The sequence below is a fragment of the Sinocyclocheilus anshuiensis genome, unplaced genomic scaffold (assembly GCF_001515605.1).
Source record: "Sinocyclocheilus anshuiensis isolate Anshui unplaced genomic scaffold, SAMN03320099.WGS_v1.1 scaffold867, whole genome shotgun sequence".
In the NCBI taxonomy this organism is placed as follows: domain Eukaryota; kingdom Metazoa; phylum Chordata; class Actinopteri; order Cypriniformes; family Cyprinidae; genus Sinocyclocheilus; species Sinocyclocheilus anshuiensis.
The window spans coordinates 21,609-35,666 of record NW_015542363.1 but is presented as its reverse complement, the minus strand read 5'-3'; the positions used below and the strand labels follow the sequence as shown (position 1 = coordinate 35,666).

At 36.8% G+C, this 14,058-nt stretch overlaps 2 protein-coding genes and 1 non-coding gene across 4 annotated transcripts in view; 2 read left to right on the top strand and 1 right to left on the bottom strand.

Moving 5' to 3' along the window:
- Positions 1-546: 546 nt before the first annotated feature.
- trnar-ucu (transfer RNA arginine (anticodon UCU)) lies at positions 547-637 on the bottom strand. The gene is given in 2 exon segments: positions 547-582; positions 601-637. It is a non-coding gene; the product is annotated as a tRNA-Arg (tRNA).
- A 215-nt stretch (positions 638-852) lies between these two features.
- alpk1 (alpha-kinase 1) lies at positions 853-11,632 on the top strand. 2 transcript variants are annotated; one of them, XM_016490883.1, is made up of 14 exons: positions 970-1,049; positions 1,304-1,421; positions 2,382-2,536; positions 2,610-2,808; positions 2,891-2,950; positions 3,037-3,123; positions 3,652-3,728; positions 3,845-3,940; positions 4,011-4,115; positions 5,300-6,839; positions 6,923-7,070; positions 7,825-7,987; positions 8,274-8,460; positions 10,653-11,632. In XM_016490883.1, exons 2-14 carry the CDS (start codon positions 1,331-1,333, stop codon positions 10,829-10,831), a joined length of 3,087 nt encoding a protein of 1,028 aa, XP_016346369.1. In that variant the 5' UTR covers positions 970-1,049; positions 1,304-1,330; the 3' UTR covers positions 10,832-11,632. The 2 variants fall into 2 exon arrangements, with proteins under 2 accessions (XP_016346368.1, XP_016346369.1); XM_016490882.1 differs by lacking the exon at positions 1,304-1,421 and having other exon boundaries at positions 853-1,049.
- A 751-nt stretch (positions 11,633-12,383) lies between these two features.
- Positions 12,384-14,058, top strand: part of epdl1 (ependymin-like 1) — a 5,933-nt gene continuing 4,258 nt past the window's right edge. Inside the window, exons 1-2 of the mRNA XM_016490884.1 lie at positions 12,384-12,532; positions 13,457-13,491. Coding sequence (XP_016346370.1) covers positions 12,445-12,532; positions 13,457-13,491 — 123 coding nt within the window. The 5' untranslated portion in view covers positions 12,384-12,444. The remainder of the gene's footprint in view (positions 12,533-13,456; positions 13,492-14,058) is intronic.

The following is a 14,058-nucleotide window of genomic DNA, read 5'->3' as shown; positions in this document are numbered from 1 at the left end:
AGTAGTAGTAGTAGTAGTAGTAGTAGTAGTAGTAGTGGTAGTGGTGGTGGTGGTGGTAGTAGTAGTAGTAGTAGTAGTAGTGGTAGTAGTAGTGGTAGTGGTGGTAGTAGTAGTAGTGGTGGTAGTAATAGTAGTGGTAGTAGTAGTGGTGGTAGTAGTAGTAGTGGTAGTAGTAGTGGTAGTAGTAGTAGTAGTAGTAGTGGTAGTGGTAGTGGTATTTCCTTTTAACTCTTAATGTTAAGTCTTTGATCAATCAATGAAGTCCTTCAATACAGTGCAAGAGTGTAGTTTTATTAATGCCTTCAATTTGACATTTTGCATATACTAATAAAACTGATTTCAGTGCAAGGTAATCATAAAGCAGTTCATACGAATTTATGTTAGTTAATTCATGTTATTTATTAATTAGTTATTAATATTAGATAGAAACAAAATTATTCTCAAAGTTTTTATTTAGTTACTGTTGTATTTTTATGATATAGCTATATATAAGTTGTATGTCAAATGTCATTGCGTCAAGAACCTACTGTTTTATAAATAAAAACGCGACTCCGGTGGGATTCGAACCCACAACCTTTGAATCACATCGCCAAATCTGCCTAGAAGTCCAATGCGCTATCCATTGCGCCACGGAGCCACCTGTGGAGTGAACTCAATATCACACCTATTATTTTTCTCAGCCGGAGTATAAACATCATTTTCTGAGTGTTAGTCATTTCAAATGTTTATTAACCTGTTACATTATGAATATCAATCTTTTGCGTGTTATTTTAGATCCGCGTTGTTTGTGTTCGTGTTGTGGCGTCTCACTCGTGCGACGCTGTGATTGGCTGAGACGGACGGACACGTGACACGGAAGCGACAGCAACATGAAACGGGTCCGACAGTATCATTGTAACTTCTTCACACCAACAAATAAACAAAGCTTACAAACAGATTTTAGTAGATGATAAGTTTAAATAAGGTAACTGTATCTCAATACTCGGCCGACTCTAACAGCATTACTCAAACAGCGAGGACGGGTTTACGGGAATTCCCGTGTTGTTGTGGTGAGTTTTACTCTGAGAGCCTCAAAGCACTAGTCTGCGTTTCATAATTAAGCTAAAAACGCGTTTATTTAATTTTACTCGTTTATTACCCGTACATTGTTTTTTTTTAAATATTTGTTTATTTGTTTTCACGTTATTTGTAATGTAATGTTGCTTGAAAGTTTAAAACAGGTTAAAAAATAATACGTTTAAAAATATTTTGAGTATATTAGATTGGAAACGAGTATTGTGAGACATGTCTGTGTGTGCTGTAGTTGTGATTTGGGCAGGTAGCCTGAAGCATGAGCGGCCAGGAGGTGTCGCTGTTGCTGCAGGAGTGTCTGCGGCGCGCTGTCAGCGGACCGAAGGGAGACACGCAGACGCTCCGCCGCGGTAATGACGCGCGCGCCTTATTTATGAAGTTGCATAACAAAAATGATATTACCAACTACAGGGCACTGAAAGTACTATATCTTCACCCCAACTTGTCCACAAAGCTACTTTATGTGAATGTGAATTCCTTAGCAACGGCAGTGACTTATTATCATAGTCATAGACAAACTGGTTTGCAGCACATGTAGTTTTAGGTTTACTGCGCTTCTTGCCTAGAATCATTGAATTGCTTACTTCCTACTTCAAAATACTACTTATACAGCAGCCCAACAAATATTTACACACGTTATCCACTTAGAAATGAATGCTTGCGTTAGATAATACAATGCAAGTGGTATTTATTTTAAAGGAAGGGTTTTCATTTATACGTATTCCTTTCAATTCTTGAATACACAATTTAGTATGATAACAATGGCATGCTTTCTGTGTGGAAAACAAACATGTGAGTTCATGTGCTTGAAAAATGAAGTGTGCTTCACTGGGCAACACCGCGATTGGGAACGTTCCGACAAGGTTCTCTTAAAGTTATGAGCAAACGCTCATTCCAGTTCTACTAGTAATGCCAATCAAATGTTGGTTCAGAGTTACTGGGCTTTAATAACGAAAACGTTATTCATGCATCGTTTTTTGGAACGTTTTTTAGAAACATTTCATTTGGAATGTTCGTCTAATGTTTTTTTTTTAAATGTTACTACTGACTACTTGTTACAGATGGTTCAAAGACCATTCGAAAGTAGCATTCGCATAATGTTTGGAAAATTCACACAACCAAGAACATTCAGAAAGATCTCAGTGGGAACATTAGCAAAGCGTTCCAAGAACATATTGGTGTTAGCTGGGTGTTTCTCCCAAAATCGTAGGGTCCAAACAACATTGGACCCCATTGACTTTCACTGTATGAGCCAAGAAAGACATGCAGTGTCCAGTATTCCTATTAAAGTCTTGACCTCTGACTCTCAGGGTCGTTTCCGGATGATCTAAACACGCTCCTCCAGGAGGCCGCCGACAGAAAGTGGCCGTTCGTTGAGGAGAAATGGCAGTACAAACAATCCGTGACGTCTGAGGACAAAATGAACTCTTCGGATCTCATCAGAAAACATCTGCCGCAGTTACTGGTAACGATCAGACCGTGGGTTACGGCAGCCGAACGGAGCTGAATCAGTGATCTGAAGGCTGCTGTGATTTCAGGTGTTTCTCAGAGACAGCATCGCCGCCGATGAGCCGGAGTGGGCGGTCGCAGTGGTTTTCCTGGTCGACCGTCTTCTGTACTGGATGGACGGCTCTCATGTGCTGTTGAAGATTGCTAAAGCGTTGCACAAACGTTATCCAGACATTCCCATCGCCCCTCAGGTCATCATCAGACAGGCTCGAGTCTATCTGAACACCGGTGAGCTCTTCACTCTGTGTGTGTGTGTGTTTCAGCTCTAAACTGATCCATAACGCGACTCTTTGGTTTTGTTGTGATGCAGGTAAACTGCAGAAAGCAGAGTTCATTCTCAGCAGTCTGATCAATAATAAAGCTTCAACAGGTGCTTACTTTCACTCATATTTCAGCTGATTTGCCAGTCTCTGCTGTGAAAATGCAGCATGCTGTTTCTGGTTAATTGTGATTCAGGCTCGTGGACGTATCAGAAGGCCAGCGATCAGACGCTAGTGCAAGCCGTCAGTCTTCAGGTGCGAGGACAAGTGCTGCAGACGCTCGGTGAGATGTGTGGATTTAGACAACTTTAAACGCACATTTCTAAAGCCCTAAATCATCAAAGCTTTGCTGTAAACCTGTTTCACACTCAATCTCCTCCATGCCTTCTGTCTTTGATTGATCGTTTAGAGTGTTTTATCCAGTCAGAGCTCTTTTAGTGTAACTGTAGCTGGATCTTGACTGATTTTTATCAAGTAAGCATCAGAATAACTGCAGTAATATCTCCAGATGAACACTTACTGGACTGAAGCAGCTCAGCTTTACTTGATTCTCCATCAATCATGTTTTAGAGTCTCAAATCTGATCCTCAGGATCTTTTGAGGAGCTTTGTTTCCAGAAGCTTTACTTTCACTGTTCCTCAGCGGAGGAATGATCTTCACAAGCCTCCAGAACATCTCACATCTTCTGAGGAGCCTTTATTTCTTCAGCTCTCAATCACTGCATTATATGTTTGGATCATCTGGTCATCATCCGAGGGCTAAACGTGTCTGTTATTGTAAATGTATAATGTAGCATGTTTGTGTTTATTAGGTCTGTGGCTTGAGGCTGCTGAACTCACATGGGCGTCTCTGATTGGCTTTTACACTCTTCCACAACCTGATAAAAAGGTCTGGACTACAGTACACACTCTTACAATGAAACTCGACCTCTATCACTCCTTTGGTCTGGAGTTGTAGTGTGTGAAAATCACTCTTGATTCTGGATCAGTTGTTGTTGTTTTCAGGGTATTGGAACGTCTCTCGGGCTCCTGGCAAACATACTGACCTCCATGAATGACCGAGACTTTGCTGCGCTTCAGAAAAAGCTTCATATTGACTTGGTAGTACAGTCTAAAATGTCCTAAATCAGTTGTTGAGCATGTTATTGGACACTCTTTTCCCCTCTTCCAGAGTTTTCTAGGAGAGAGTCGTCATCGTCTGCTGTCTGCGGCGCAAGCGGCCAAAATGGCGGTTGTGTTCAGTCAGTATGGATCTCTGTACGTTCTGACCAATGTGGTGAGTTTTTGAGAATAAACAGAATCATATTTTCTTTTGGCTCATTCCATAAATAGGTCATTTGGTGTCCTTTTTTCTAAAGCATTACATGCACTCATTTTTCTGTAGTGACTGCAGTCATGTGAACATAAATTCCCCATCTTTGGTAACTGGGTTGCAAAAGTGCAAACCTTATTAAATGGTAAACAAAAAAAGTTACATAATATAACTGCTCATATAAGATTTAGTTTGGCTAAATTAAGAAATGAAGACACAGTTTTGTACCCTATTTAAATATTGTTTTATGATTTTTAAATGCTAATACACATTTTATTTTTTTATATTCACTTTATTATTTTTTTTTTAACAAAAAAAAACAAAAGTCAAAAGTATGAGGTAGGTCTTATATGAATTTATAAAAATGAGATAAAAAGACAATTGTGACTTACTAAGTTATGAGATTATGAGATAAACTATGAGATAAAAAGTCAAAGTGGACAGAAAGTAAAAAAAATTATGACATAAAAACGTCAAAATTATGAGATAAAGAAAATTTGGGGGTGGGGGGGGTTGAGATTATGAGATAAACCTCAAAATTGTGATATAATAAGTCATAATTATGAGATAAAAATAAAAAATTGGCAAAAAGTTGAGTTTTTTAAAAAGTCATAATTACCGTATTGGCCCGAATATAAGATTACGTATTTCATGGCACACTCGTTTTATACGTATTTGGCGCCACCTATTGCTGTGGGTGTATTATTGACATGTCAAAGTCTAGACCCTGAATATAAGACGACCGCGTTTTTTCAGATGTTGAGATGTATTTCCAAGAAAAAAACATCGTCTTATATTCGGGTCAATACGGTATAAGATAAAAGTTCGAAATGAGATAAAATGACATAATTGTTACATAAAAGTTCAATTTTACTTTTTATCCCAAAATTATGATTTTTAATCTCATAATTTTTTGTGACTTTTTATTTTATTTTATAATTTTGACTTAATATGTCATAATTTTGACTTTCATGCCATAGTTATGATTTACCAAATAATTTTATTTCTCATGTGGCAGAAATGGACTTCCATAAATGTGCATTACTGTATTCCTTCATTAAACAATGAGGATTGTTCATCAGACTGACAAACCCTGTTATTATACTGTATTTATGGTTTTATTTCCCCCTCCTGATGCTCTTTTGCAGGTCGCCCATGGCATTTGTTTACTGTCTTACAGTTTCTCAAAAAAATGCCCTGTGGAGGATCAGCAGATGTACCTCGTTTTGGCTAAGGAGGCCTTTGAGATCGGCTTGCTAACAAAGATGACAGGAGACGTCGTCACCAGCAAGCTGGAGTTGCACACGTTCCTCAAAGCCGCTTACTGCTTAGCCACGACTCACAGATGGATGACCAGCCCGTCCGAGATGGTCATCTCAGCGATGAGCGCCTGTCGGGAAGCCATGACTTTATTTGTCGACTACTGCGCTAGAGCTGACTCCACTTTGTGTACTGAGATCATGGCGAAGATACAGCAGATTAAGTTGCTGTTGAAGGTAGAAACGTTTCGTAATTCTGATCCACGCTCTTTTATTCCCGACAGCTACCGTTCGATGGAGTTCGGGCCTGTTTTGTTCACGCTCAGTGATTTTGCGAAGGCATTGGACGTTTTCGGAAAGCACCACAAGTCTGTTTGTGAGGCATTCGAAAACGGCGTTCGAGGAGGTTCGTGCTCGACTCATGCGCAATGTATAACAGCGTTTCAGACGGACACAGAAGTCCTCACAACGGAGATGCAGAAAGCGCCGGATCATGGAGCAGATCATTCAAGTCTGTTTTCCTCCAAGCAGAATCCATCTAGCAATGGATCATCATTGATTTTGGTTGATCAAAGCTGTCATACTGTCGATGAACAAAGCAGCACTGGATCTTATGAGGTGGTTGATGACTTTAGCAATGGGAGTCAAGAAGCAAACCCGAGCAATCAAAGTAGCGTCAGTCCATCCTTTCCCAACACCTTTAGAAACAATAAAGAAAACCAATGTCAATCCCAAGCGATGCAAGAGCTTGCCACAACTGAAGATGTTGAGGACAACCCATCAGAAATGCCAAGTATCCAATGGAGAGACGATCAGAAGAACCTGGCCGCAAGAACGTCTTCCAGTTCCTTCAGCAGTGGATCTTCATGGGAACGTGTATCAGGACAGTCTCAGAGTGACATACAAACCGAGGAGGATGTTATAGATCCCTCTCATGATAGCAACGAAATCAATAACGATGCAAAGGTTGGCCGACCCAAAGGTGGAAGCACTTCCTCGTTTTCCCTCTGCGATAGCTCCGCATCACATTCTTCATGGCAAAAACTCTACATAAGCCCCATCGCTAATGTAGAACGACTTGAGTTAATACACAAGAAAGAAAGGACGGATCAGCATCTTCAGTTCCCAGACAAGATTCAAGAATGCCAAGGAACCACTCTACCGTCCACCGAGAGTGACCCATTTGAGGAACTGGGGTTTGAGCATCTATCAACACCCGATAAGCATCAACCCGCCAAACCCTCGTCTACAGGAGACAACGTGCCAGTGTGCAAGGACTGCTTCGAGAACTGCATCATGGGAAGTGAGGTTCTGACTGAGCGTGACTACAGATCTCTTTTGGCTGGAGTTTGTCAACGCTGCCTTATTGAGCGACTGCCGAACAAACCGCTGAAGCCTCTGGATCTCAGACAACTGGAGAAGGCCTATGGTAAGTGATGTGTCATGGTGTTTCTTCTGCAAATTGAAGTGAATGGTTGTAACAGAAGCACATGTCCTCTTCTAATCTGGCAGATGGCGTTGTCCTGAAGTACTCGAAGGCCTCAGATGTCTGGATAGGCTCTGAAACCAGCGTTTACATTGGGAATCAGATGGGTGTCCAAGGCAAACAGAGACAAGCCATCGAGGTGCAGTACCTGCACCAGGAACAACTGCTTAGCAGGTAGGACTTGTTTAGTTTTATCAGTTAACAATCATGTCAAAAGAATTAAAACATTGCTTAGGGATGTGTTTTTTTTTCCATATTGATACAGATTTTATTTGCTGATCTAATAAAATAGTATGACCCATGCACACTGTGTAAATCTGAGGAAAAAACATATTGTGTTCCAATAACAAGCCTTTAATATACATTTATTTCATGCATGCATTGCTTCCGACAGCATTGCACGAGCTAGCGGCGCCACCTAGTGGCTGTGTGCAGGAAACCCTTGGCATCTCTGCCAGTATCCAAAATTAACAACACACAGCTATCTTTCCAAATTTGTAATAAGAATCATTTCTAAATCTGTTGTTAACAGAAGAGAAGATTGTAGGTCACTCGTTTTATTTCTGGCCAAAATAAAAGCTCTATATTGAAGCAAAGAAATAATAATTTAAAAAATAATAATAATTTACAGAACAACAAAAAACTATTATTATAATAATTAATAAATATTAATTTTTGATTTTACAGCACAAAGTTATTGCAAAAGTAATATATTTATTTGATTTGTTACATTTTTATTATTTAAATAATAAAATAAAAATATTGTTTAGAATGTTGTTGTTATTGTTATTCTATAGTCATAGTGAGCAAGGAAAACAAGTTTTCCTTCTCTCTTGTCCTTAGCTGATCATATGCATGATTGCACTATAATAGACAGAAATGTTATGAAATATTATGCTATGTACATTTGCACTCATTCAATCTTCAGCTATGTAGGAAAGGAATACTTGAAAGTTAAAGGGCTTCATTCGCACCTTGATGACGTGGAGAGACAGATGACTGCACAATACTACGTTACAGAGTTTAATAAATGCCTGTATGATAATAACGTCACAACCCAGATCTTCTTCATCCCGTCTGAAGTGCTGCTGGTGAGATCCACTACTTTAATTGCTTATCAACCTGATCAAAACACTGCATGGCATGTGTGTACATCTAAAAAACACCTGTATTTGTAAACCCACTTCTGTATTTGGACAGTGAAAAAATCAGTGAACATGACTAATTATTGTATATATTATACGGATAGTTTATAATTTTTTTTGTTATTTTATTGTGGATATGGCTTATTACATCAAAGTTTATGATTAAGGTATTTCCAACATTAAAAACAAAACTGTAGACTTTAATGCAGTTGTATTCACACGTCTGTTTCAGGTTCTGGAGAAGGATCGTATTGTAACCTGCTTGTCTGCAGAGCCGTACATGTCTGGGACATTTGTAAAACTCACAAACAACACAAGAGGTACTGAAAAGAAACATGACGCAACTAAATACGGCATCGCCTTTGGTCATTTCGCCTACGAGTTCTCCAATCATCAGGAAGTCGTGGTGGATCTGCAAGGTGAGAGATCTGAGATCTTGAGCATGCTTGTTCATAAAAAAAGAATTGAGAAGAATTATCTTGTCTTATTGACAAACGTGTCTCAATTCACTTGCATTGTTTGCAAGATTTTATGTCACAGAAGATCCATAAGCACATTTTGTCAACAAGACCATTTTCAAAAAACAATCCTCAACTAACAAAGAACACATCGTCTTTAGAAATCTTCATTGTTCAGCGTTTGTTTTGATGTGATAAAGCCATGATTGAAATTGCAGGGCAATTTGACTAAAAAAAACACATATTCACATTAAGAATTGCAAAAAAATGTTGTATTACAAGTTTTCTGAAATTAATTATGCAATTTGAGGAATTTTCTAATTAAATAAGCACTCATTTGCATACGTTTCTAGAACATGAATCTAAAGCCCGGTTCAAAATTCTTGTTTGATTTTGTTGACATATTAGAGTTAAAGGTTTTTACCGAAGGGATTTTGGATTTCTCTTTTTATTACTCCATAAATCAGAAAATAGTGTCAACAGACAGGAAAAAACAATTTTCGCCATGTTTTTAGGAATAAAACGTTATAAAAACTCATGTGAATGATGATGTATCAACAAACCCCTCAGTAAAAATATTCAGAATATAGAGAGGAATAAAACTGCTAAGTTTGGTGTCTGTAAGTGCTGCTGAAGTGGAGATAAAACTCATTTTGAAATGTTATGTTTAAATATGCAGATTGAGGCATTATCTAATTAAATATGTGCTAGTTTACATACATTTCCAGAACATAAATCTGAATACTGACTAAAGCAAGGGTCAAACTTATTCTCATTTTAATCAATCAAAAATCATTTTGTTTTGTTTGTTTGTTTGTTTGTTTTTTTTATAAAAATGGTTTCCTTAATCTGAGCGGTAAAAGACTTCTTAATCATAAAAAATCTTAAATTTGCCACCTGAACACAAAAAAAAAGTTGGACTTGCTTCAGCAATGTTAAGTGTTTGGAAAAACAAAAACTCTGTAATTGGTCCTTCGTGGACAGAAGTGGGCAGCCATAGGAAATGAATAGGTGAGACTATAATTCAGAGCAATTTTTCTTTATTTGTCCAATAAAAATCAATAAATCCAACACAATGCGGATCATACATACACATAAATGAAGGGGTGAGCCTATACAACATTCTCAATGTGGCAAACAGAAACACACACATCCATAAACAAAGCATTAAATGAGCCTATAACAGATTTTTGTTTTAAATTTTGTCAAATATAAAACAGTCACTCACACATGCACAAACAAAGAATTGAATGAGCCAGTAACTGAGCAATTGTTTTTAAATATGTCAATCAATCACTTTTCCTTATAGCATGGTCAGATTTGTCTGTAAGCATATTTTGGTATCTTTGTATAGTCTCACCCAACACAAATGTTCTTTAAAAATCTACAATTTTAATTTGTGATAAAATCTAAAAGTTAAGAGGTTCAGTTTGTTACAACATTGGTTTAGACTTCAGAATATGCCGCCAGTAAGTAGGCCAACTACAGCCATCTAGTGGCCTTTGATATTTCATGTAATTGCTATTTTTACACCAACATATGCCACCAGATATTGCCGAAGTATACAAAATGTTGAAGTTTTGGCCATTTCAACTTACTGGAATTAATATTTTTACTTAAGTAAAAAAATAAGCATACTTTACATGAGAGTCAATGTAGCAATTTTGTAAATTTATAGGTAAATAAGCTAAAAAATACACACAAAAAAAATCACAAAAGAAATACATAAATTGATTGTTTTTACTTAAGTGAAGATAGTGTTATGAGATTTATTTAAAAAAAATTAAGGATCACACGTGAGACATTCGTGCCATAATTTGTCCACGAAGGATTAATTAAGGGCTGCTCTATGAAGGATGAAGGTTTTTCCAGAGGGGAATTTTTTTATCACTCTATAAATCAAAAATACTGTAAACAGACAGAAAAAAAAATGCATTTTCACCATGTTTTTAGGAATAAAATGCTATATATAATCAGGCACATGACATATGAACAAACCCTTCAGTAAAAATCTTCAGAATACAGAGAGGAATAAAACTGCTAAGTTTGGTGTATGTGAGTGCTGCTGAAGTGGAGATAAAACTCATTTTGAGAAAACTAAAAAGGTTTCGAAAAATGTTCCAGCAAATTTCCTATTTTAATTGTCTCCTCAGGATGGATAACGGCCAACGGGAAGGGCTTGACCTACCTGACCGACCCTCAGATTCACTCGCTCTTGAAGTCGAGATCTAGTAACTTTCAACAAACCGGAATCAACGACTTCATCAGACATCAGCATGGAGACGAGTGTAACGAGATCTGTCGAGCTGCCGGACTCAAACTAATCACATAATATCTACATGTAACAATATAATGTGGCTTTTTACAGTCATCTTGATGTCAAAAACTGGCCTAGAATTTACCCTAATATAACGTGTTACTATAAAATGTTGAATGTTTTATTTATAGAAATTTATAGGCAGTAAAACAGCAATGTTCATATGAGAAATGAGGAACTGACTATTATCAGTAACACATTATCTAACCACAAGAACCTTTGGATTGAGTAAATCCAGTTCCACATTGTGAAATATCTGGGTCATATGATAGTGTCATCATTAATGCGGGGGCCGCGTCATGTGACGGAAACCAGATCAGCTCCATTCCAGAGTTTCAAAACAAACACTCAACCTCATTCACGCTGTGTACTTCTCTTATTTTCACCCGACTGGCCGTGCAAATCACTCTCACACTGTTTTATGAAGAACATGCACAGTACATATGCCATAAAATCACAAACAATTAATCAGTTTAGAGGATGATTGATTGTAAACAACATAAAAGTAAACAACAATATTTCTGACAGTCATGGAAATATCAGAGAACTTAAAAATTGTGATTACTGTTGTCAAGTCAAGTGAAAATTATAAAATACATAGTCATACTGTAATGTCTATGAAGTCTGTCTATAATGTCTGTAGTGCTTATATATATGATATGATAGGATCTTGGGAGCTTCTATATGATATTCTATATGGGTTGTATTTATCTTTTTATCTAGTAGATGAATCAGTACTTTTACTGAGCAGGAGCAATATATATGTGACCCTGGAGCACAAAAGCAGTCTTAAGTCGCTGGGGGATATTTGTAGCAATAGCCAACAATACATTGTATGGGTCAAAATTATCCATTTTTCTTTTATGCCAAAAATCATTAGGATATTAAGTAAAGATCATGTTCCATGAAGATATTTTGTAAATTTCCTACCGTAAATATATCAAAACTTCATTTTGGATTAGTAATATGCATTGCTAAGAACTTCATTTGGACAACTTTAAAGATGATTTTCTCAATATTTAGATTTTTTTGCTCAAATAGTTGTATCTCAGCCAAATATTGTCCTATCCTAACAAACCATACATCAATGGCAAGCTTTTTTTTTTCAGCTTTCAGATGATGTATAAATCTCAATAAAAAAAAATCGACCCTTATGACTGGTTTTGTCATCCAGGGACACACACACACACACACATATATATATATATATATATATATATACACACACACACATATACATATATAAAATATTACAATTAAAAAATCTAATACAAATAAATAATTAAAAGTGCATTAATCACAAAAGAAAAGTTATGGAAATTCATTGGTTTAAGGGTTCAGGACGCCTGAGGAGAATGATACAGCAGATTGGGTTTGTAAACACAGAGAATATGTAATAAATATGTTGAATTTAATGATTAGAATCTCTAAAACTGATGTGTCATTGATGGTCTCAGAGCTGGTGTTGTTTTCAGCTCTTATGATCCACACGTCATGTTCTCCTGAGAGCCGACAGAAAAGCAGGCAGTGGATTGTGGAGTGAACTCTGCTGTGAATAAGGAAGTCCTGGATGTATTTACGGTGCAGGCAGAGCAGCTGAAGGGCACACACACATCTGAGCGGTGAACATGAAGCTGCTGCTGGGTTTGTGTTCGGCTCTGCTGCTGCTGCTGGTTCTGACTGGAAGATGCTCGGCACAGAGACCGCATCGATGCCGTAAGTCTGTCAAACTACAGATTCAGGTCTCTACTGCAGCTCTTGAACTGCTGTCTGTTACAAAATAACAATAATAGCACGCTGCTGAGCGATTATTATATTTTTATTAAATATATTTAACACCCTGTTTACACAGAACTCAAATGCTTTGAAGAATACATGTCCAAAAAATGTTCGGTTTTATTTTTTAGTGTTGGGTTGAACATGTTTCTTGTGGACAAGTGTTATTTTAGTATCATTAATATACTAGTTTTTATTAATATTGTGAATTTTTAGTATTTTTGTTATGTAATTTTTATTAGTTTTCTCAAATATGTATATATAGTTCTTATGCATTTTTATTTTTAGCTTATGAGAAATGTTGTCTTGGCAACTAGCTGAAAGTTTTTAAAATATGTCGGTTAATGTTTGGTTTATTTCAAGTATTTTCTTTTAATGGTTTTAGTTAATAATAACTGTCGATGTTCGTTAATTCATGTAATTAAGATTTTAAATTAAAATGTATTTGAATTTTTTAAGAATAACACATTGTGTTTTTAGATGCTGGTCACTATTTTTAATCATTTTTGTGCTTTAATTAGAATTAAAATAAATTCAGTGGTTTAAACAAGCTAACTTTTTGCAGTTTTTTTTTTTGCAGTGTGACATGAATAAAAAAGTAGTTTATAAATTATGAATACTGCATAATAATTGTGCAAGAATATGGAAACATTTTGAGGCATTTAAAGCACGTCTCTTGAACCGTGTTATCTGATCTCTCATTACAGTCAACATGTAAGAAACAATGTGCACGTCCAGTAAAACAGACCTGGCTATCAATAAAGCAAAAACAAACAGGCAGATCCAGATCTGCTGCATGCGCTCGCACTGTAAGCGTGTTCATGAATGTTTTGCATGAAGTAAATCATGTGGTCTGTGTTGCAGGAACTCCAGCGCTGCTGTCTGGCAGTATGAGCGTGGTGAGTTATTATTCACATTCACTTATTATGACATATTAGACAATAAATGAACGACCATCCACTCCCATGATGCCTTGAGAATCGGTCTATACTCTTAAACCACTTCTATATTTGTATTCCTGCATATTTTACATGTAATAGTCAGTTGTATTCAGTTAAAGTCTATAGTTATTGCATCACGGTTTGATTTGATTTCATCATTCACTGAGATTCATGAGCAGTTCATCTTTCTCAGCTCCTATTGATCGAGTGATTGTTCAAAAGTTTGTTGTAATTTATCTTGGAGCTGGTTGGTTCAGTTCATCAACTCTAGATATGAATGAGAGATATAAATGTACACCACCTGTCAAAAATGTGGAAGATGTTTTTAAAGTCTCTTCTGCTCACCACGGCTGCATTCATTTGATCAAGAATACAGTAAAAATTATGAAATATTATTCTAATGTAAAACAGCTGTTTTCTATGTGAATATCTGTTCAACTGTAATGTATTTCTGTGATCAAAGTTGAATTTTCAGCATCATTGCTCCAGTCTTCAGTGTCACATGATCTTCAGAAATCATTCTAA